The 24,372-nt window shown below is 42.7% G+C and overlaps 1 protein-coding gene across 1 annotated transcript in view; it reads right to left on the minus strand.

The window, feature by feature from the left end:
* Positions 1-3,195: 3,195 nt before the first annotated feature.
* Positions 3,196-24,372, minus strand: part of fndc4a (fibronectin type III domain containing 4a) — a 29,585-nt gene continuing 8,408 nt past the window's right edge. The window contains exons 2-7 of the mRNA XM_048986516.1: positions 20,531-20,646; positions 19,445-19,649; positions 7,931-8,020; positions 6,338-6,471; positions 3,532-3,595; positions 3,196-3,362 (exon numbers count right to left, since the gene is read on the minus strand). Of these exons, the coding sequence (XP_048842473.1) occupies positions 3,554-3,595; positions 6,338-6,471; positions 7,931-8,020; positions 19,445-19,649; positions 20,531-20,646 (587 nt within the window). The 3' untranslated portion in view covers positions 3,196-3,362; positions 3,532-3,553. The remainder of the gene's footprint in view (positions 3,363-3,531; positions 3,596-6,337; positions 6,472-7,930; positions 8,021-19,444; positions 19,650-20,530; positions 20,647-24,372) is intronic.

Raw genomic sequence — 24,372 nt, forward strand, 5'->3', positions numbered from 1 at the left:
CAGCACCTGATTCTATGTGTGGAGTTTGTGTGTTCGCCCTGCAATACACTGGATCCAGTATGTTTCCCATCCTGGCTCCTTGTTCACAGTGACCATGTACTTAATAACTGGTGTTGGTTGGTTGGTTGGTTGGTTGGTTGGTTGGATGGATGGGTGGGTGGGTGGATGGATGGATGGATGGGACCAAAACCTCATTGTTTTCCTTCCAATATTCTGAATTGTCTCCAGCTAACAGGTGAATAATGTATGAAGTGTGACTCACACAATTAATGCACGGCTGTTACTCATGAAATTGGGCTTTCTGTCAAAAGAAATGCAATAGTCTGAGTATGTAAGTCAAGGTTATAATTCTGCTGTTGTATATACATACATATATATTTTGTTCCCAAGCAGTGGCATTTCAAGTGCATTTCTAGATGCAGAAACAAATTTTTATGCTTCAGACTAATGTGTATATAGAAATGATTTTTATATGCTTATATAATGTGAATACAATAACAAATACAATGTTAGGGAGGACCGGGATGAAGCATTGCTTATGTTTTCTGCATTTCTGCAAAAATGACTTCCGTCAAAGTTAAATGGACCATGGATCGTGTCCTTGGAAAGACTCGTGTGTTTCTGGGGCAAAATGTTTTGATTGAGAAAAAAACTATGTGGGCCAGGTTCTTAAATACCATGTCCGTGGTAAAAATTGCATTTTTATCCAAATGTCCATCAGAATTTGTCTTGGTGTTGACCCATGGACCGATATGTGTGAAACTTTAAACAGTTCATGATTCAGGTCAGGTCCCAATTTAAGCAGAGGTCCTTCGTGTTGGATGGTAGCTTCTGTTGAAATGTTGGAAAGATGACATCATCTGCCTCCTACACATCACACTCGCTGACGGGGACGAGCTGCTCTCAGGAATCACTGCTGCATCACACGCCTGCTCTTAACGCCAGGGCGTGATTGACAGTCGGGAATTGATGGCACAGGTGTGGGCGGGGCGCTATAGGGGGTGTGGTCCTCCAGTATGGAGAACTGTAGCAGAGGGAGAGAAACCTGGTAGCTGTTTCACAGCTTTGCCTCACGTCCAGGATGCAACGCGAGTGTCAGTCAGGCAGGGTGTCGTACGGAGATAAACGCGCTGAAAATCCTCTGTGGGACCAGTGAACAGCGTCCTCTTCAGAGGGCAAGGCCAGGTGAGATGAGAAATATCTGCCCATCTTTAAAGTCTCCGGTGAGGCTGTTGATTCCTTTCAGGAATCTTGGCCTCAGAGCTCTTGGACTGCTGTACCTGATGATTCTGGAGCTAAACAAACTGAGATATGTTGGACAAAGGAGAAAGCACTGAGGTTTTTGAGAGGGCACCGGCGGTCCTGTCCCTCCTTCCCATTTCTCCTACATAAAGTTTTATTTCTCGATTCCCTTCCATTCTATTAATTTTAGATGATAATGCGAAGTGACTCCCTTTTAAAATGTGAACTATAAAGCCACTTGCCTTAAGAGAAACCTTTAATTCTCAACGGCTTTTCAATTTTTATTCTGTTAATGTCATAGCCTTCCTAAATTTAAGGTAATGTCAATATAATTTTATAACTTTATCAAAAATGGGCTGTATTATAGCAAAATTGTTCCCATGATTGCCATCCTATGAATGCTATATTATTTTAGGTAACTTTTTAGAACCAGCCAAATTTTGACTGGGGGCCTGTACTACGAAGCGGGGTTACTGGCTTATAGGGGTAACTTGTCGTATTTAAGGTAGTCCGGGCAAAATGCAAGTGAACAAATATGAAGTCCATTTAAACTGTGGTACCTTAAATCCAACAAGTTACCCCGATAAGCCAGTAAGCCCGCTTCGTAGTACAGGCCACAGGTATTGTTGGGGATAAAACATCGATATTGCATAATTGAAGGTTATTCTACAACTCAAAAGGAACAGGTTCCTTTTGATGTTTCATTTATATCATCTTTAAACCTACAACAATTGAAGGTTATTCTACGACTCAAAAGGAACAGACTCCTATTAATGTTTCATTTATATGGTCTTCAAACATCCCACGGTCTGCAGTTAATTTGTTCACAATTAGCCCCAAGCAAAATGAATGTAATTACTGTTTGATTTTTTTAACAAGTACTTAATGAGGTGAGCTGGAGATGATAGCTGTGATTTTGGGCCTGTGTGCTTTGGAAGAATTCCACGCAATTGTAGAGAACTTTCACCCGGTCAATCAGTTTAAGATGGATGACATCAAGGGACACAACATTAAAAAACCCTCAACATCAGAATTCAGCCGGTGTGTATGTTCTGGAATTTCCTCAGAGGGAAGACAATCTCTGCATATTATTTGTGACATTTTTATTATAGTTATCAAGCTGAAAATCTTTTCCTTGATCTGCTAAACACTTGAATCTCAAACAGCAAAACAGGAAGGGGGGGCAGCTATTACTATATACACCTACTGTATACTACTACAGACAACTGCACTGAATCACTGCATTGTGAATCTCTGACATCAGATGTGTCCAAGTGTAACAAGTTATTAATTATTATTTTTTATTACATTCAGAGTAGTCCATTTCACAGTTATCATTCTGGATCGATTGCTGTAATTATTGCATGCTATGTCTCCGTTATCCATATGGAGATGTTTCTGATTAATAGCAAACGCACTACCTCTTGGTGGATGTAAGCTTTATTCATGTAAAGTAACGCATTGCTCTTAATCAGAGGATTTACATCTGCTCAACATAAATCTAAAAGTCATACCTGACAATTAGCTATATTAGCATGGTTGAAACAAAATGCTCATCTCTGAGGAATCGATATATTTTTGTGGTCGACACATAGATACTTTTTAATTTGCATTTTTTAAAGCATTTTTTTGCATTCGTATTTCTGAAGTTGAACAGTATTAATCTACACAGTAAGTGCTTTACAGATTAATGACCAGCATGCAGCTACACAATGTGTGTCTACATATGTATATGTAATCGTTTGAGTTTAGTTGAGTTATCTGAAATAAATGAAGCGTGTTTGTGGAGTTTATGCAGGACTTCAAGGGACTGAGCCCTTCATTGATACCCTTAGCATAGATGTCATTTGCTATTGCTAAATTATTGTCCTCTGTCTGCTTTTATTTGGCTGAATCAATCATTTTTCATAGCTGGGAAAATTACAAAATCGTGTTTCCTAATTAGGGGGTGGAGGGGGGGGGGTAGCAAAAATACATTCTGAGAGTAAGTTTGAAACATTGCTGGTAATCCCTGGCAGCAGATCCACCATATGAGAAATCCAGTTTTCACGGTGTGTGGGTTTGCCGATCTCCATCCTTGACCTCCATCCTTGATCTCCATCCTTGATCTCCATCATAAACTGCAAACCGCATAATAAACTGCATTAATAGCAAACTAGCGTTTGCTATAAATACATAGGGCAGTTCATCCCAAAAAGCTGGCTAGGGTGGGAATGGTGTCACTGTGTGCTCAATGGGCAGTATGGGGGCCACATCGCTGGGGGGTGGAGGGGGGGGGGGGCAGCTGACCTCCTGGCGGATGTTCGTCGCTTCAGACTTCGATGATGTTGATGGAGGGGACGGATGGGTGAAACTGCAAGGCAAGGTGAACATGATCAGAATTTATAAGAAAGAAGCTGCATCATACATTGACTTTCTGCCCACTCAATCGGAAGGTGATGGTTAGCAAAATTAAATATTTATAGGAAGAAAATCAGACTGGAGTGACGTTCAAGGACACCTGAGTACTTGTGTTTGGTCTGGTGGCCACGGAGACCTTCGGGGCTGTGAACCTATTATGTGTATTTTTTTAATATTGCATTTTGGACATTTTAATTTGCAGCCTATTGTAAAGTGCTACAGTCACGCAACAGAAGCAGGAAAATAAGTAACATGCTCGCAGTTTGAGAAATAGACTGACCCACAACATGGTGGTTCTGGTATCATTTCAGTTTGGAATTTCAGTGGTTCATTCCTTAGTGTTTTCAGACTGAAACACTGCACTACGATTAGGCATTCGACTGCTAATATGTTGAGTAACTATTGGGTTAAAAAGCATAGTTTTATATCTTACTGCACAACTCAGATTTTATGATTTAGTTGTGTTAATGTACTTGAAATGCAAAATATACCAACGACCTAAACTTCATGACCCCCGCGGTGAAGTGAATAACATTGACCATCTGATTAAAATGGTGCATGTCAAGGTCTGGGGTACATTAGACAGTAAGCTAACATTCAGTACTCATAGTCAACATGTTGAGTACAGAAGAAATGGGCAGAGATAAATCTCTGAGTGGCTTTGATAGGGACCAGATTATGGCCAGATGATTGGGTCAGAGCATCTCCGAAATGGCAAGGCTGGTGGTGAGCTCACGGTCAGTCACGGTGAGCGCCTGCTGAGAGAGATCCGAGGAGGGAAAGACCACAAGCTGCCCAAAGGGTGTTTGCCAGTTGGAGTCTTAGATGTGAAGGTAGGCTGTCCTGTTCGGTAGAGACCAACAGAAGGGCAACTGTGGCACAAATGGCAGATAATTTTGATGTCGCAACACATGGCATCATGCCCTGCTGCGTGTGCGACTTGCACCATTATTACTAGTTAACATTATTTGCTTCATGTGGGTGTGGTCATAATATTTTGGTTCATCGGTGTATACCTTGTTTTTACAGCTTAGATAATATGTAGGTCAGGGGATGATTTAAGCGTAAAATATTTTAATTCTGTTGCCTAAGAATAAACAGTTGCCCTTTTTCCGATTGAATCCACAGACCTATTTGTTTAATGATAAATACAAGCTTGAGTTTCCTTCCCCCGAAATGTTCAGCTGTTATTTGAAATCACCTTGATGTGCATCACTGTCTGTCTGTCGCTCTCTAATCTCGTGAAATGGCACATTGCCCCATAGACGCAGCAAAGCTAAACAGGGGCTGATTTCTATTGCACTGGAGGGAGAGATGAGATTGAGGGGGAAGATGGGCTTTCGGCAGACGTGCTGAAGACCTCTTCATGAATGCCAAGCAGGGCCTGGAATCGTTTGGTGTTTCGCAGGTTTGAGTCCCTCGCTGCCGCATCCGTGGAGCTCCCTTGATCTACTTCACGAGCTAAACGGCAGCATTCATCAGCTACTTCTGCAACATCCACAAGACTGTTTGAGCGAGAGGCTGAGGAACTCGGTGATACTAGAAGCTTTTTTATTACGCTTTTCAAGTATGGGAATGGGCTGGTTTTTTCGTAGTAGCAAAAAAAACCCTGTTAATTATTAGTACAACATCAAGTTAATTTAAATAATTTAAAGCTAATGTGTATATGGAAAGAGGCCACAACAATTCTGTGGTGCTCAGGGGGACAGTCAGGTGTTAGTAATTGCTGGGGTTAATTCAATCTGCACGACCCCTCTTCCCTGACTGTATGCGCTCCACCAAATCATCCACTCCTGAAGGAACAGCCTGCATGCTTGTTTTTTGTCTTTCCAAACCCAACAGAACTCGATTATTTTGGTCTTGTGCACCCGCCATCCCCCTGCCCCCATTTTTCGTGCGAGGTGAAAATAGATTCAATATTTTTAACTTGTTTGTTATGCTGTTTGACCTGTCTGACATAAACAAGGACAAATTGAGTGAGTTCACTGTACAAGCCAGGCATGTTATTACAGTGAAAAATCTGGCCAACGAGAAAACTGTCTAAAATAACCGAAGTAGTATAAACCAAAACAAAGCCAGGGCCTTCATTTTTTCTTTTAGTTTTACGGAAAATCTTAACCATTCTGCCGTGACCTGTAGCATGCCTGCTTTTGTGATTTAATTTTTAATGATGTCAGTGCCTTTAATTAGATAGCCTTTGATATGCCCGTTTAATGTCTGCTGGTGCTCGCGGGCTCGTTATCGGCTTCACTTGAAATGCAGTCCGTTCTGCAGTCTGATAGTTATCTTCTTCATATGTTAAGGCACAAAGCAAGAGGTGCAGATATCTACTGAAGGTTTAAACCTTGTGGTACAAGTGTATGTATAATATGATTCAATTCAAACAGTGCAGATAAAAACGTACATTTTGAATGGATATGTTTTAGTGAGGGTGAGCATATTTGAGTGCTTGTGAATGAAAGTTTTTTTTCATAGCCCTTGGTGATTTGATAATATGGGGAGGAGGGTGGCTGTTCTTTTGATCCCCAGAAAACTCCTGTATCCTTAGTAGCATCCATTTTTCTCTGAATGAATTACCCTCTGGCAGGAAGATATGAGCAACTGACATACCGAGCTGGTTATTCGGTAGGGTCCAGGCTGCTTGTTTGCAGAGCAAGCACATGCGCAATGGCGATCCCACCATGCCGGTACCCACCTTGCTCCTGAGCAGGCCCCCACTGTGGTGCTCCGGCGTGCTCCGCTCCGAGCATGGCTTCACCTTCTCCTTGCTGTTGCTGGAGTCGTTGTCCTTGATAATGTCATACTGCCGGCAGAACAGGGCGATCACAGCTGAAACAGAGTCGTGAAGTCCAGAGCGGTCTCAGAGGTTCAGTGGTGCCGTTCGGCGCATATGTGCGTGTGTCTGCTTGTGTGCGTGTCTGAAAATGGTGCATGCACTTTGCAGTACAGTGATGTCATCTTTTTTCCTCTGCCAATGCTGAAGTGAGTCTGTCCCTTTTGCTGTCACAACGCCAGGCTGACCAGAAATAAGCATGCAGCCATTTCTGCACCGATGACCAACCGATCACCAAGGTTCAGCCAATCGGATTTGCGCATACATTTCACTAAGAATGTCCAGGCGTCCAGTTACACTATCGCACAATTCATTTATTCACTCTCTTTATCTCAATGCAGGGGTCTTCGAGAGTGAGACTGAAATAAAATTGCCTGTCCTCTGGGGAGTTTCCCGCGGTAATCAAGGCTGACAGAGGCCAGAGTTTCCATTCTGCTGTCTGCCGTAGTGAAAGAAAAGTGACGGCCTGAGTTTTCCCTCCAACGACAAGCGTTCGGTATGAACAGCCAATAGGGCTTCAAATGCCTTGATGAATTCTGTGCATCATATTTAGCTGCTAACACAAGGATCTACGGCTCTAAGCAAGATTATAAAGCGATTTTATGAAACAAGAGCCCAGACTTGTCTTCTCATAAGGACAGAAGATGTTTTGACCCTAAGCTGTGCGATTTATCGTTTAATTGATTAATTTTAAATTAATTTGTTATTGAATTATAATTAATCTGCAGAGATTACGTATTAATTCCACGTCTTATTTTTCAGTCCATCTTTTCTGTACTTCAGCAGGGAATAATTGTAAACCTAAGTAGTAATACGATAAGGAGAGAAAAGATTAATTGTCCTTTACTTGCTTACTTTGCCAAGCATGCCGAATTTATCTCTCAGCCTAAAATACTGTCTTGAAACTCAGCACAATGTTACACGTCTTACTTATTGGGTGTAATTTAACTGGCCTACTGAAACGTTAACCAAATGGCAAGTTACTTATCCTTCCGATAAATGTATTTTAATTGATATTGACATGTCAATCTAATTAAGTCACTGTAGTATTGCAGTCCAGATATCTAACCATTAGCAACATTAACCGATGAAACATATTGATTAATGTGCATTTCAATGATTGACTATAATAATATGGTGATTGATACATTTGAAATGTTTGGAAAGATATTCATATAACATTGACATGTCTTCATGGAACTTTTGCAGCTTTAATGTAGCTTTTCTTTTCAATGTGGTGTATTTTACAATTTATTTTTGTCTTTGCAAAAAGATTTCATCCACTTTACTGAGAGATGTGTCTCAGAGTCATGAATTATATCAGTTAATATTGGTTCATCTATCAGTATCTGTACTGATGTGATGTCAGTTTCTTGACCAGCTGTCCTGCAAAGAGTTTCAATATATTTAGAAATTGTCTGCTAAGCGAATCACAAGAGAAAATCGGACCCTTACCTGCCCACATCAGCAACACCACGACGATGATGATCATCTCTCCTGTTTGGAGGTTTCTGGACTTATCTAAACCCTGCACTGTTGGATCGTCTGTGGAGACAGTGAGGACAGTGCAACCAATAAAAATGTTTCACTTAGGCTCAGGCTTACAGTAACTCCATCCATCCATCTATCCATCCATCCATCCATCCATCCATCCATTATCTGCCACTTATCTGGGGTCGGGTCGCAGGGGCAGCAGTCTAAGCAGGGATGCCCAGATCTCCCTCTCCCCAGCCACCTTCGTGTCTCCTGGTAAGACATCCCTGAAACACCTACCTAAGGCGGCATCCAGGAGTCATCTTAGACCAACGCTCGAACCACCTCAACTGGTTCCTTTCGATGCAGAGGAGTAGTGGCTCTAGCTCCAGAGTGGAACAGAGTGGAGCCCCTCTCCAGGAGTTTGGTTCCAGAGCCCGGGCTGTACATTGAGGTGAACCTGACTATATCTAGCTGGTATCTCTTTATCTCCTGCACCAGCTCAGGCTCTTTCTCACCAGAGTGGTTACATTCCATGATCTTAAAGCCAGATTTGATCAGATGATCCTTCTGCCAAGGCCCCTGCATTTGACTGCTACCCAGTCTACATCGCACCCAACCCCCACGGCTCCTCCTGCAGGTGTTGGGCCCACAGGAGGGTAGTCCTATGTGACCCTTTTGGGCTATGCCCGCCTGGGTGGGGTCACACAGTCTTTATGGTGCACCATCACAAGTCTATGTGAATCACGCGTAGTCTGGGTGCTCAGCTAGGACCTTGGGAGTCCCAATAATGTAGCTCCTAGGATCACAGAGGCGCACGAACTGCTCAATAACGGTAAGCTGACGATTCGTACATATACGTGTGTGTGTGTGTGTGTGTGTGTATTTGCACACAGACACATATACTATTCATTCATTTCTTTGAGAAAAGCCCTAATCCCAACAATGACAACCTTAACCACAAGACATTTTTAGCATTTTTTATATTTTGATTGCAGTCACAGGTTCTTAAAAAATTGAGTTTTCCCTTAGTGGTGACCGAAAAAATGGTCACGTATATATATAGTGTCTAGAACAATCATTTCGTTATTCCAAAGGCGTACACACAGTATGATCATACAGGCCATTAGTGAACAATGCCAACTCCATAACGGTGGATGACATAATAATTGTTCAACAATAGTAAACTATACACAGGACTGCCAGCATACTGACTCCTAATGGCTAAAAAACCAAGAGAAAAAGCTAATAAAATACACACTGAACTAAGAGACTGAGCATCTGATTTTATGCATGCTGCAAGGCATGTTGGGAAGGACATCCCAGAATCCCCCAGCAGTCCGCTACAATTTATTATATGTAATATAAACAACAAACATGCAGTATTTACTGCAACCCTCACTAAACAGCGCAGACAGAAGATGGATGGATGGTCACATAGTATGTATACTTAATTTATATAACCTAGATGCCAGATTTAATCATATTTATGACCACAGTGGCAGAGCTGCCACAATATGCTTACATTTTACTATACAATACATGAATGTCATACTAAAGCCAAGATCCAAGGAAGAGCTACAGTAAATACACAGCAGTGAAGGTGATAATGTAAGGAGTATGCTGGCCGCCTGAGGCGAGGCCTTAGCGCATGGACCAGGGACAAACCATGTTTCTGAAGCAGCAGAGGTAATGTAGCTGATTACTGACCTGTGAAATTTTCTAATGTACCTTGGGAAGAGAACAGCCCTCGTTACTGTTCCATACTAATGTTTGAGATGAGCTCCAGCTACCGCCCTCTATATGGACCTTAAGGCCACCCCGTCCTCAGACTTTGTCGTGTGAGTCACTTGGTTATTCAGCATTTCATCTCCTGAATTGTCCAGCCTGACCTTGCTTGACTATAGGGTTTGGCCCAGTAGTCCAAATCCAATCATGCTGCTCCGCGTGTGATTATCAATGACTTTTTTCGGGGAACATCTACAGTGTGACCAATGCACGTGGTCCAAATCAACAATACTGTGCAAAAGCCACAATTTAACATCGGAACATATGGAAATGAACACAGTAAAAACTAGTAAGAAATTCTCCTGTTCTCCAGACAGCTACTGACTAGATGAGCACCGCTTCAGTTCACAAACCTCTCTCCAAGGGCACCTCAGCCTTTCTATATATTTGCTAAATTTGACCACCAGCTCACTTTATTTATTTATTTAATTAGTTAATTAGTTAATTAGTTAAGAGAAGTCAATGCGATATTCATTAGCTATGCAGGATGTGCTAGTAGTTGAGTCAAAAAACACATGTCTGTATTGGATGGTTGCTGCAAATTCCGGGGTGATTCCTCTGCTGCCCCCTGGAGGATGGGCTCCCCTTTCAGTTTGGTTTCTCCCAAGGTTTCTTCCTTCTAGGGTAGTTTCTCTTTGCCACTGTCACCTCTGGCTTGCTCACTTTAGGCGGGGATAATGTAAAGCACTTTGAGACAATGTAATGCTGTGAAAATGCACTATACAAGTAAATCTGAATTGAATTGAATTGATTTTAGCAGAGGCTTTGAAATAGCCAAGCTAACTCATATTGACAGCCATAACATCATAGTTTTACATCAACATAAAGATCATTTAAAAATTCTCTGGCTGTGTAAGTACAGTACTGTACATGGATAAGATGCGATGCCTGCAAAACCCCACAAGCCTGTCTAACATGATACGGCCATTATATTCATAGGGAATGACATTCATCTATTTTGGAGTGATATTAAATCCATGTTTCTGTGCGTGTAACTATATCTCTGTATCTCTTTGTGTCTTTAGTCTGTCTAGTTCTTCACATTGTTCTGCTTGCAGCCTTGAATGAGGATTTTTGGTCTTTATTGTCTTGCTGACTAATGTGAAATGACCAGGATCGAATTTCCCGCCAAGGCGATGGTTATCTCCCGGGGAAAGAGAAAACGGCTCAGTAATACTTTACATTAAATGCACCTTCAATGTCCATAGAACATTCGGTGCGCCTTCAAAATACATTCATAATGCATTCATAAGCAGCTTGTAGTATACCTTAACAGTTTTAATGTACATTAATAACAAACAGGATGAGTTACGTATCTCAGTGCTTGGTCTGGTCTTTGTAACCCAGTCCCATTACAACCATTGGAAGGAAGAATGAATGGAAAACAGATGTATTGATGAAGAGATGAAAAATAGTGCTCTACGATTTTTCTAAACTGTTCAGTCTGATGACATGTATTTCATTCAGATGGGTGAAGGGCTTGAATAGTTTCGAGTTGCCCTATATTGCATGGTGAAGCACTGGCACGTTCCGGCATAACATCACTTTCCTCCTGCTACCCCAACACTGAGAAAGTGCAAAGCAATCCACACATTCATCTTGGGGATCAGTCTTCATTAGTGGGATTTACGGCTCGTGGGTGTTCCCCATTTCCTCTGTGACCATCTCTTAACCTGCGTGGAATCGCTCCAGAGCACCACTCTTCCCGATTGATCCCTCGTGTTTTGTGAGTCACACTGAGAATTCCTGGTTCCCAATTCTGGATAGTCAGCTTTCCTGCCAATTATAAAAGGGCCATTTGTAGTATACACTGGGTGTTTTGCAATTCTCAATGATAGCTGCAGGGGGGGCGAAAACTAAGTTGAAATATCGCCTACTGCTTGTGACGTTTATCAATGAATCTTCATCAAGGAATAACATTTTACACGCGGCTGAGAAATATCATAAACAAACACATCCATGGGGTGAGGAAACCTAAAGTCATATCACAGTAAAATGTCTGGCAATAATTCCCCCACAACGCACGCTTCCAATGACAAGAAAGATCTGTCTAATTATTCTTTTCATCATTATCTAAATTATTATTTCATGTGTGTGTTTTGTCTTGCGCATGAAAATACCGCATGATCTTTCGGGTGGCGGCTGAAGCCGCTAATGAAGACAAAGGCATGATGGAGACGCTGTAATCCCTCATTGGGGCTTTTCTGAGTCTCTCATTGGCTGCACTGTTTTTCAATCAATCAGCCAGTCAAATTTGCTTTAGTCACAAATCGTTTTACAGTAATTAAAAGTAATTTCCCGTCACAATGTGAAAACCCAAACAAACATTTAAAAGGCAGTATTGGAATGAAACGTAATTATTCCATCATTCCGTCAAAAAGGTTATTAAGTAGTATTAATAAAAATACACTCACTTAATGTATAAATGAAAAACACAGTTGTAAATAATTTATAAAAATAGTACTTTTTTTAATTACTCCTTTTAAAATATGACTAGGGGTGTTGCTAGGGCAATTTTACAGGAACTGAACCCCCCCCCCCCCCCCCCCCAAAAAAAAAAAAATGTTCTTTACCCCCCAAAAACAATAAATGCGCAGTAATTACTTTAAATGTTGTGCTATCATTCATTTCCATTCAAATCAGACCCCCCAATATAGGTTTAAACTCCCTTTTCCTGAGTCTCTACTTATACTCCTGAATATGACCATCAGTGTAGCACTGCAGAAAAGTCATGGTTTAATGTAATGCTGGGTTTGCTGGATGGATGGATGGATGATGGATGGATGGATGGATGGATGGATGGATGGATGGATGGATTATCCTTCATTATTCCTGCTGCACATACCTTTGAAATAATAGTCATTTGAAAGTGAGCCTAAACGAGGAGCATTAAAGAGAGAACCGTACTCCCACGATAACTGGGTCAAAGCTGCTCTCTTGGCACGGCAGACAACAAAGGAATGAATCAGAAACCCCCCCCCCCCTCCCCCAAGAGCTGTTTCTATGATTGTGTTACATATTGTGGGTGCAGCAGTTATCTCTTGGTTTAAAAGAGAAATCACAGAGTTTGCATACTCTCTGTGTAATTTACTTGTCTAACATTCTTGGGCGTTCTACAGTAACACACACATCGCATTTAATATTTTATATGGTTCCATTTGGGAGAGAGAAGCTTAGATCTCAGACAGTTATACACAAAATAATGCATTAAGATTTCCTTTCGAATTAAAATCATCTGAAACTGAGCTCCAAAAACGGTGGGGCTGATTAAGTTGGTTTTTCGCAGACTAGCGGAGAGCCATTAGTCAAATGACAGAATCCTGGGACCTGGGACGGCTGTTTGAGACACACTTAGAGGAGAGGATGGGAGAGAGACTGAGCTGAATGCTCGTTCATTCTCATTCATATCCAGTCCCCATCGGTCTCATTAATGGATTCTAATGATTCCGTATTTTAAGTGATACAGAATCTCTAGAAGCATATACAGACTTGTCAGTTCACATTAATTATAGAGGTTTTAAAACCTTTTCGAGATCATATAAGCAGATAACCATTAATCAATAAACCCTGCCAGCTTAGTCCAAAACCCTCTGCTTGTGTTTGTTTTCAGCGACACATTTTGTTTTGTTAACCCATTTTCTTTGGGGCGACGAAAAGCTGTCCTCATTTGGTGGAGTTTGAGGTCAGTAAAGCTTTCTCTCTGTTGTGAAGTACTGTGTCCAAGTGCCAAGCCAGGCTCCATTAAAAGAAAAAAAAAACACTACTTTGCTTTACTGAATTATGTATTACGGGGGACTCCATTGTATTTTAATGAATATATAAATATTTTTAGAAAGGAAATGTAATGCCACTGAAACTGTTTCAGTACTGAATCTAAACACTGTACGTATCTGTGTATTTTTAATTTGGCCCCTTTACTTTGAACAGAAGCTCTGGGATGAAGCAGAGATAACTTAAATGGCTTTTTGTATGGCTCTGGTAGCGAAGGCTCCTCACGGGACTTTCATCGAGCCACTCGCTGATCTCGCATAAAGGACGAGGCCGCGAGTTAATGTCCCCCGGCTTCTCGATAACCAGATTTTCTCTTGTTGAGACTCTTAACTGATTGAGCCATTGTGGCAATGGGGGTTTATGTAAGACTGCCTTGTTCTGCCAAGAAAGTGGCTTTCCCCTGGAAGATGTGTGCTGGGTATGTGGTGTGATGACAGCAGAGAGTGGCGGATAATCTGATCTGCTATACCTCCTGCATGCTGAACAGGGAGACCTACCTCTGTGTTGCCTAGTATCACACGCAGTCTATCGGACTGTATTCATTGCAGCGCTGTAAAGCAAGTTTTTTATTATCTTACTTTTTATGGTTTTTTTTGCTTGCTCTTCTCCTGTGTTTCACTTCACTCTGTCCTTTATGATTTTAGTCTAATGGAACTTACTTCCTGTGCACCGTGTCATTTCCTGTGCCAGTTCTTTGTGCTATTCCAAGCCACTGCCTTTCAGCCATTTTATCTTATTCCTGTCCCATGTCTATGGTTTGTTTATGTGTGTACTGGCTTATTTATATTCCAGTGCATCTCTGGCCTGAAGCTTTGCTCTGCATCGCTCTTGCTTTCCTTCTGAAATCCTTTAATTATTTACCCCCCCCTCCCAGCACTGACGTTCTCCAGTCTCCTCTCGTACTGGGCCTTGTCCCATTCCGGTCCTGATGAGGTTCTGTTTTGCCTACTTCCTCCTTTATAGGCCCTCCGACACCCTGCACCATGGCTCTGCTATGTCTCATGTACCCCCCGCACCCTCCGCCCCACCCCGGTCTGCCTGCCTGTCTGCCTGATAACCCACAGACCTGCCTTTCTTTCGCCCCCTTCACTGTTCTCCTGCCATCGCTTTTCCTTTTCACCTCTTTGTATTTTCAGCACTGTGGCTGCTTTTGTGAACCCCGCTCCCCACCCCCCCGCACCCCCCCCACACCCACCACCACACAAGGCCTTTCCACCGTCCCCTTCCCGCCAATCACGGACCACTGCTGTCCTGTCTGTCACTGTGACCGCTACTGTTAGACTTAATATCCAAGTGTCTCAGTCCTGGCATACTGACCCCCCCTTGCCCCCCGCTTTCATCTCTGCCTCTCCCAGCTGCTGGCGCGACAGTATAGCTGCAGGTGCAGCAGCCCTTGACCCCCCCCCCCCATGTTACATACACTGTCCTGTCAATCAGATCTCTCCATGACTCCATATAATATTTGACCTCACTCTCCGGCAGAAAATGTCTCCTGTCTCTCCCTCCCAGGTTTCTCCAAGGATGGGGCTCAGCAGGTTAAACCTCTGTGCTTGTAAACGGAAGGTTGCCGCTTCGGGTCCCATGCTGAGCAGAACAGTCACATGACCATTGGGCCCTTGAGTAAGGCTCTTAACCTGCGACATGCTCTAGGTGCGGCAGTCAAATGTCTGTACATGTGCATGTGTCTTAAAAAGAAGAGAATACTGAATATGTTAAAGCATTGCAATGTACCTGCATTAAAACTTACACAAATGACAATTAATGCTTCATTTAATTTTGTTATCTATGGGATAATATGTACCTTAACAGGTTGGGGATCTCTGCCCATGTCTGGAAGGTTGTGGGTTCAAATCCCATGCCTGACAGAGTAATCATTCCACCATTGGGCCTTTGAGCAAGGGCCTAAACCCCACCTGCTCCAGGGTGGCTCTGTGCTCTGACTCCAATACTTGCTGTCACCTGTGTGTACATTTATATCCATAACTCTCAGGGAGAGCCAAATGGGGTATGCTATAACTGTCCAGCCTTCCCATGATGAAGAATAAAGTACCTCTGTTCTGTTCTGTGCTACATTAGGGTAACATGCTCAAAATAAATCTAATGGAGCCTAATATTTCCATTTAAGTGACAAACAGTCACATTCATTGAAAATGAATTGTTTTCTTTGACACATCACAAATCACACAACAGGGCTGTTGGACGTTATTGAGAAGGTTTGAACATAAATGTTTTATCTCTGAATACTTACAGTGAAAAAGTCAGCAAAGGTAACTGCTGCGACATGTAATTTAGTGAAATGTGTGTGTGTGTTTGTGCATGTGCGTGTGCGTGTGTGTGTTTGTGTTTGTGCTTGTGCGAGCGAAATAAGTTAAAAATGCAAAAACTCGTGTATTTTGCTTGGTTACTTATGGTTAGGGCAGGGTGGGGGTTAAGGTTTTCATAGTTAGCTTTAGCATTTTTCCCATAGGAATGAATGAGCGGTCCCCATAAAGATATGTTCACCCGATATGTGCGTGTGTGTTTTTGAGTGTGTTTGTGCATGTGTAGAGCCTCGCAGAGATACACTGCCTTATCTTGCTTAACAGATTTACTGAGGAAATACCTCATTTGAGGAAGAACCTTCACTTGGGGCTAAATTAACTGAAGAGGATGGTTACAGTAACTGCAAATGACATCTGCTAATTATTGCCGTGCGTCAGCTACTCACGTACAACCACATAGGAATAATATTGTTGCTAGAATCAAAAAAATAAAACAAAATGAAAATTTTCATTTCGTCCTAAAACTGGCCCCAGCTGGGCTGATGATATATAGAGACTTACGGAAACGTAACATTTATGAATAAAAACACTCCACACACATTGTATAAAGACATCATTGTTTTACGTAATTTAACTTAAATTCATTTGGTATATTTTAAAAGAAATATGACTTATCGTACCATCAAGGTCTGCTAAGTAATGGTTGTCTTTTAAAGCAGCATGCTGAGAACATAGAAGATGTTTTATCGTACGTATCCTGCAAAGGCGAGAGGAATGAGTGGCTATGAACACTTTTCTGGTTCATTCATTCTGAAAGCAGTGTTGGGCAAATCAATTGACTAGTATTGTTCTTATTATATTGATAACACTGCTGAGTCTCTTCAGCTGTAATTACTATTCATTTATTCATTATGCGCTGCCACACTAATTGGAAGAAACCCTTAGAGCTTTATAACTTGCTGAATTCTCATCCAATGCTTGCTGTTACAGACAAAAAAAATGTCCTTGTTCTTTTGCCTGATAAGCTTTTTAAATATTTTTTGAATACATTATTTAGATTGAAATGGAAATTGAAACCTTTCATGACTGATTTCACCACTAGGAAAATGATCTTAACGACTGCCTGTTATCAGAAGGTCACCGCTTGGAGTCCTGCGTCTGGTAAAGTGATGATGTCACAGTCGGGCCCCTAAGTAAGGCCCTTAAGCCCGGAAGCTCTTCCCAGGGAGCCCGAGAAATGGCCGACCCTGTGCTCTGACACCAGGCTCCTATCGCACCTGTGGCTGTGTGTCTAGTGGTAGAGCAGGATGGAATATAAGAATTTTTATATACCTATACTCCTGCATCCATCCATTTTCCAAACCGCTTATCCTACTGGGTCGCGGGGGGTCCGGAGCCTATCCCGGAAGCAATGGGCACGAGGCAGGGAACAACCCAGGATGGGGGGCCAGCCCATCACAGGGCACACTCACACACCACTCACTCACACATGCACACCTACAGGCAATTTAGCAGGTCCAATTAGCCTCAGCATGTTTTTGGACTGTGGGGGGAAACTGGAGAACCCGGAGGAAACCCCACAACGACATGGGGAGAACATGCAAACTCCACACACATGTGACCCAGGCGGAGACTCGAACCCGGGTCCCAGAGGTGTGAGGCAACAGTGCTTACTTATACTCCTACAAATGGCAAATAAATTATTATTATTATTATTGTTGTTGTTGTTCTTATTATAAGGGAAGGATGCATATGTGAAGTTTACTTAAAGCTTATAATGCTGTCAGTGAATTTAACCACACTAACACAATATATCCTGTATACTGCAGTATATACCCTGAATTCTGATTCTACCTTAGTGTAGATGTTTGACAGAATTTTGGAGTTTCAGTGGTGAGGAAGGGACACTGTTGTAAAGGCGGGGAGCATATTGTCCTTATTTTGTTTTGAAAATGTACAACACAGCCCCAAATCCCAGTATCTTATTCCTACATACAGGAAGAAACTTCAAAACAGTATATCGCTAAGAAGGGTAATTAATTTTACAATACAGCGACACAGACTGCTAGCGCTAAGCAGACTCGTTTCGTAACTCTGATGCTTTTCCTTGACCTATTCTGGCAAATGAATACAGCAGCATCTCCTAACCAATGCTCCGTTTCCCAAATATCCGTGTCCAGAAAAACCGCATACTGTCTGTCACCAACATACTGCATGCGCAGATGGCTCTTAAATCTCATTTCAGGGTTTATCGCACTTCCTGTATCGTGGTGATTGTGGTAATGCCCAGTACTGGCCTTGTACCTTAAGGCTTTGGGTTTAAGTCCCGTCCCATCTGTGTGAGGAAATTTACATTCGTTTCAGTTTCCACCCACAGTCCAAAGGTTTGTATTTTTGGTGGGTTATCACTTCCATGGCTGTATTATCTCACTGTTATGTATATCATGCATAAACAATTTTTTAAATTCTGCAGTAAGTATTTGCATTTTCTTTATCATTCCAAGTGTCACCCGTCCACTTGGAAAAATTGTTTTTGGAAAACTAGTAAGATTCCACTGGTGCTATTGGGCAGGTATTCCAGAGTGACGCATTCCAAGAAGCAAATTTTGATCAAGCCACACGTGACAAACAAGGCATTTTTTTAAATGTGTGCTGAAAGGTCTAAAAAATACTGAAGAATATTGAAGGTTTTTCCTCAACATAAGCAGGCATCCAGTGAAAACTGCCTGCCTCTGTGCTGAGTGCCAATGTCCTAAATACATGTATAAATATGAAAAATCACATCTCTCTCCTCAGGTTGCTGTATATCTCTTTATTATAGTCCATAAAAAGCTATTTGTGTACTCTAGCTGGCTGAACATTCAATGTAAGATTTATGTGAGAGCACAAGATGGGCAGAAATGAAAATGCTCGCGTTCTGAGCACCGCAGTGCTCCACTCTCCCCCACACGCCCACCCCCAGGCATGACAAAGCTATCAAATTAGCAGTAATGGGCAAAGCCTGGCATTCACTGTGCAGCCTGGCACTGCCTCTAGAGCATTCACTGTGCAACCTGGCACTGCATCTAGAACATTCACCGTGCAGCCTGGCACTGCATCTAGAGCATTCACCGTGCAGCCTGGCACTGCATCCAGACTATTCACCTTGCAACCCGACAATGCACCCAGAGCATTCATTGTGCAACCTGGCACTACATATGGAACATTCACTGTGCAGCCTGGCACTGCATCTAGAACATTCACCATGCAGCCCGACAATGCATCTAGAGCATTCACTGTGCAGCCTGGCACTGCATTTAGACTATTTGCATTGCAGCCCTGCAATGCATCTAGAGCATTCACTGTGTAGCCTTGCTCTGAATCTATGACATTCACCATGCAGCCTGGCACTGCATCTAGACCATTCACCGTGCAGCCCGGCACTGCATCTAGGACATTAACTGCGCAGCCCAGCACTGCATCTTGTCATGCTTGTGTGGCCACACTCGCTGGCCATCGTGTCAGTTATAATCAGGGCTGAACATGCTGCCTGTCAGCCTGTGACTGAAGAGCAGAACAAGAGTGTGGGGTTTTATTTTACTGCGGTAAGAACCCCTGCTCCATTCCACAGATTTGTTCTTGTATTTGCTTAAGGCTGCTGTTCTTATGCCGTCTGTGCGTCAGATGAGCTGCGTACCTTGGTTGGAGCTGTTGGATGGGAATCGGTCTGACTTCTTCAGGGTTCTGAAGTGAACACGCTTGCTCGCCTGGCTCTCCCCATAGAGTCCGATGGACTGAACCTGGATGATGTAGTCCGTCTCCTCCTCCAGGTCCCAGAGGACGCAGGTGCGGCTGGTGGTGTTCACCTCCCTGATGAACCTCTGCATCTGGCCATCCTGCCTCTACAAAAGGAGCAAAGAGACCGGCCATCAGTGAGGTTCACTATATCCACGCTGAGTTCAACCTAAGCTGTGCTAATCCACATAAACAAAATGCCTGATCCACATCGCTCCCCTTGTTGCCTGGTGTTGATCTTCAGTTTTTGCTAAATCCTATGGATTATGACATAGAGGGTCTGACTGAAAGCTGAACATGCTCCCTTCCAGTAGGCATCGGGTTTTGATCGCTACTGTGTAAAACAGCATTTCCTGTTTGTACGCCTGCCACACTCCTTCAGAAACTGCAAGGCTTTGGAGACAAATAATGCAATCAGGTGCGTATGAGGACTCGTGGTGGGTGGTGATTTTTAAAATGGGGGAGGCACAGTGTCGACAGTATAGCCAAAAAGGTATTTGTTTCTTATTTTAGACAATCAGCTACTCCATTATTTCCGCAAGAAATCCTGTTATGTAGTTACAGCATGGCTCCTTCTCAAGCAATTTGACCGTTTTGAACAACAGACAACTTACTGAGTGAGCGAACTACAAAATTAGTCGACTGAAAATCACTGAACTTTCACTGAAAATTAATCAAATTCATCAAATTAGAAAACTCAATGATATTGATTTTATTTATAATATTTACAAAAGCCAATGGTGAAACGTGCCATACGAAATGATAAACTGTCACTCTGGGCTGCAATAAAATGCTTTTGCGCAACAGTATGTAACAGAAACAACGAATACTGTGAGTCAACACCACCAACAGCTTGTGAGACTTGTCAGTCGTGAGCATTACTGTTATTGGTAGTTTATCCCGTCTTGTCAAGATGTCTCCAATCACCATGCTTGTGATGAGGACACATGAGGTGGTCATCCGGACGGGAGGGATGGGTGCGACTCACCTGCTGCGAGATGGAAAAGCCAATGATGACATCCCCCTCGGGGACATCCCAAGACACGGTGGCCGAGTCTGCCCTCAGGTGCATGACGGAGACGTTGACAGGAGCTGGGGGCCGGTCTGCGAAATAGAAAGGCGGACGGAGGCGTGATGTGATAGGTTGCGATAACTGCACACATCGTACGCGCTTTCCCTTTATCTGAGAAAGAGCGTAAAGTGGAGGCTAGGGCCACACATTTGTTTGGGGGCCATTGAGATTTGGGAGCCCACTGTTGGAAACAAACAGTCACTACACGAAATAGTAAATAAGCACATTCCTTATATAGGAGATACTGAAGCAAAATGTTTTGATAACCAGCTAGCTATCTACAATCTCCTGACTCTAGCTATTTGTTTAGTTCTTGAAACATCTGGTGGGGGGGGGTCAAAATTATTTTTCTATGTTCCCCCCCGTATCCGGGAGGGCTCGTTCATGAGTTAACGTCTGCTGGGGGCTCTTCCTTTGGCCTTAACTCCATGGCAACGTCCTCGACAAACACCCCAAGCCTCACACCAGCACATCTCCCGCCGAGTCATTCCATCTCATTTTCTAAAATGGCACATGACGGATGGCCATTTTTAAATTGTCGGTTTCTTATTCCATTTAAGAGAATAACTCGAGTGCGATATCCCGGCGGGTTCTGACAGAATGACGCTCACATCGCAAACTCTATTTCTGAAATGAGGTTTAAAGACTCAGGCTTTTCATTTAATTATCATCCTTTGCATAACTGTAGCAGACAATTGAACTCAGTAATTCTCTCTTAAGTAATATCCATCCATTCATCTTCAAGCTCTTACTCTCGTCAGGGTCACAGAGGGGAGAGAATCTACTTAGGTAATAGACTGCAATTGTAATTGCTTAGAGATTGACCTGTTAGAGTCATGGAAAGGTAGAAATGTGTTTTCTAGAAGTCATTCCAACAGCACTGTTGAGGACAGTTAACAATTTAAGAACATGTACCTGAAATGCAGACAGTGATCTTGTACTGTGTACCATATTCATGAATATAAAATTACTCTGTCTGACTGAATCAAGGTTTAGCTATTGGAGTCTGCTAACGACATTCCAGTGACATTCAGAGTCTTGTGTTAATTAGACTCCCAACTCCCAGACAGACAGACATAATTAGTCGATGTAAGCAAGGCAACGTTACATGTAGCTCCTACTAGCTGCAGCAGCTATTAGCTTTGTGCTAATGGGTAGCGAGAACACGTATGTCAAGCAGTCATTTCAATTTCAATACACAGGGCAAGAAAAGGAAAGAGTCCGTCTGAAACACATTTTAGGTCCAAACACATTATGTATATATAATATGTATAATATAGTGGTACCTATATGAATTATTTTAATATGCAAGTACGTGGATTATTTCTTTAAAAGGTAATATATAGTACGTAAGCAGAAAGCAAAACACAAACTTGCGATATGTTTGAGAAAAAAAAAATAGTTTCATGAATAAAAGTCCCTTTGGCTGAGTCCTGTGGTTGAAAAATAAACCTACATTTCATGTAGCATTTCCCAGATTTACAATTCCGACAAACCCTTCACCTAATGCCCTCCGCTGTGATAAGAGTGCCGTTGGAGCGCTGTAATTGTCAGCGGGCTCACATGTTTCTGCCGGCTGCGTGTTCGTGGACAAGCTGTCATTGTAGCTTACTGACGAAAAATGAGATTTAGAGAGAATCACAAAATGTGATGCATCTTCTCATATGAGCACAGCAGCTCCTGCAAGGACACTAATGTAAATCTCCTGATAACTGCTCCTGACAAGGTAGGAGGAACATTACAGTATATACATACATACATGCATGTCCATTATCCATCCATCCATCCATTTTCCAAACCGCTAATCCTACTGGGTCGCGGGGGGTCCGGAGCCTATCCCGGAAGCAATGGGCACGAGGCAGGGAACAACCCAGGATGGGGGGCCAGCCCATCGCTGGCATGTCCATTATAAAATCATAAATCTTTTTAACTTTAAATTGTTAATTTAGTACATAAAATCAAACATGTTCCAAATATTTCTCACTATATGTGATTAGATCTCTACAATATATTTGCAGTTGCTGGATAAATATAATGACTTGAAAGCACCTTTTTTTTTTGCATCATTCTGCACTTTTTTTGCTTTATTGCTCAATGGCGTGAGTAGATGAGCTCGGTTTCTGCTGAGATATGAGATCCGACACAGCATCACGATGGGCCCCAGTCCAGCTGTAAGTGTGGAGGCCCGTGGCTGACTGTCGACACATAGATATGCCTTTTATCTACCTTGTTGTAAGTTGTCTCTGCAGCCACGCACGCACACACACACACGCACACACACACACACACACACACACACACTGCCTACATGCGGCCAATGGGAGATGGATTTAGTGTGACCGCACTCCGCTTCAGTTAGTGAACAAAAAGGTGAAACTGCGATCAGCACACTGACGTCAAGAGGCAGAAAAGGAAACAGCAGAACGAGGGTCATTAGAGACCAGCTCTCCCCTAACTGTGTCTCTTTATCTCAAATCGTTCTCTGGAGGGTCTTTTCAGTGAGTAACAGCCAGGCGGGGGTCAAAGCAGTGAGGCCACCATATTGTAAATTGTCATTAATTGCTTAATTATACCTCAGATGAACACAGCCCTGTCGGAGCTGCATAAATACCATATCATTGTCATAAGCCTCCATGATTAACGGGAGTCTGACTGATTCTGCCTGCTTGGGTGGGCATGCCAGCCAATCGCAAGCCCCTCTGCCATCATGTGACCGTCTCCCAATAGTCACCTCCTGAGACACGCCCCTGGCATGTATTTTAAGTACATTCATCAAACGTCGACATTTAAAGTGGAAAAGAATGAAGGCGAATCTCGCTTTGAGTCACATTCATCCAACCCGTATCTGACCTTGTATGGCTACAGAAACACTGATCCGTAAAGATCCAAACTCAGCCTTGGCTGATTTATTGAAATTTATTTGTGGTTTATTTTACAGATTTATGGACTTGTCATCATTACTAATATTTAAGTTCTCTAGGCCATGTCATACCATGTAGGTACAGGAAAATGGACTCCATGGTTATTTACCGGATCACATCCCTGGAACGTTCCAGAAACAGAATGCTGGCAAGTGCACCAGGAACAAAAAACAATCAATAAAACGGGCATTGAAATGTAATTGTGTTCCCATGCTTGCCAGTTAATTCAAAAAGAGAGCATTTATGCATGATTTATATTCCATATTGAAGTGTAAATATTCTTAAGTGCAATCTAAATTTAAGATATTCTGGGGGGAGTGGGAGCTTTGGGCACATGTTCCCTTAGATGCCAGTCTTGAGGCAGGCACACCTGGAAGTTAATGTGCTGCAGGGTTTCGTTTATGCCTCAGCATGACAAGCCGGTGTGCTCTGGAAAATCATAGTAAGTATACACTCAGTGACAAAAAGCACCCAGAAGTAACAGTCGATGTAATTTGGGACACGTGCAGACCAGTGATGGGTATGCAAATGATTCGATTTGCAAGGAGCTGGCAAGTCCAGTCACCAGACACAGAAGATGCCTCATAGACACATTAGGCAGTATTACCAGCACTTGATGGAGTTTGATAGGGATCATATTGTGGGTTTGCATGAGGCTGGGGGGTCATATCGCGCACTTGTCCGGCTTGTGGGGCATGCAGATGTCACAGTCACCCGATGTTGGAACCAATGGGCACGCGAGGGCACCCACACACGTCGTGAAGGTTCGAGTTGCCCATGACAGGCCACACCAAGGGAGGATCATTGTATTTTATGCCAAGCATTACAGAACCCCAT

This window comes from Brienomyrus brachyistius, chromosome 19 (assembly GCF_023856365.1).
Source record: "Brienomyrus brachyistius isolate T26 chromosome 19, BBRACH_0.4, whole genome shotgun sequence".
NCBI lineage: Eukaryota > Metazoa > Chordata > Actinopteri > Osteoglossiformes > Mormyridae > Brienomyrus > Brienomyrus brachyistius.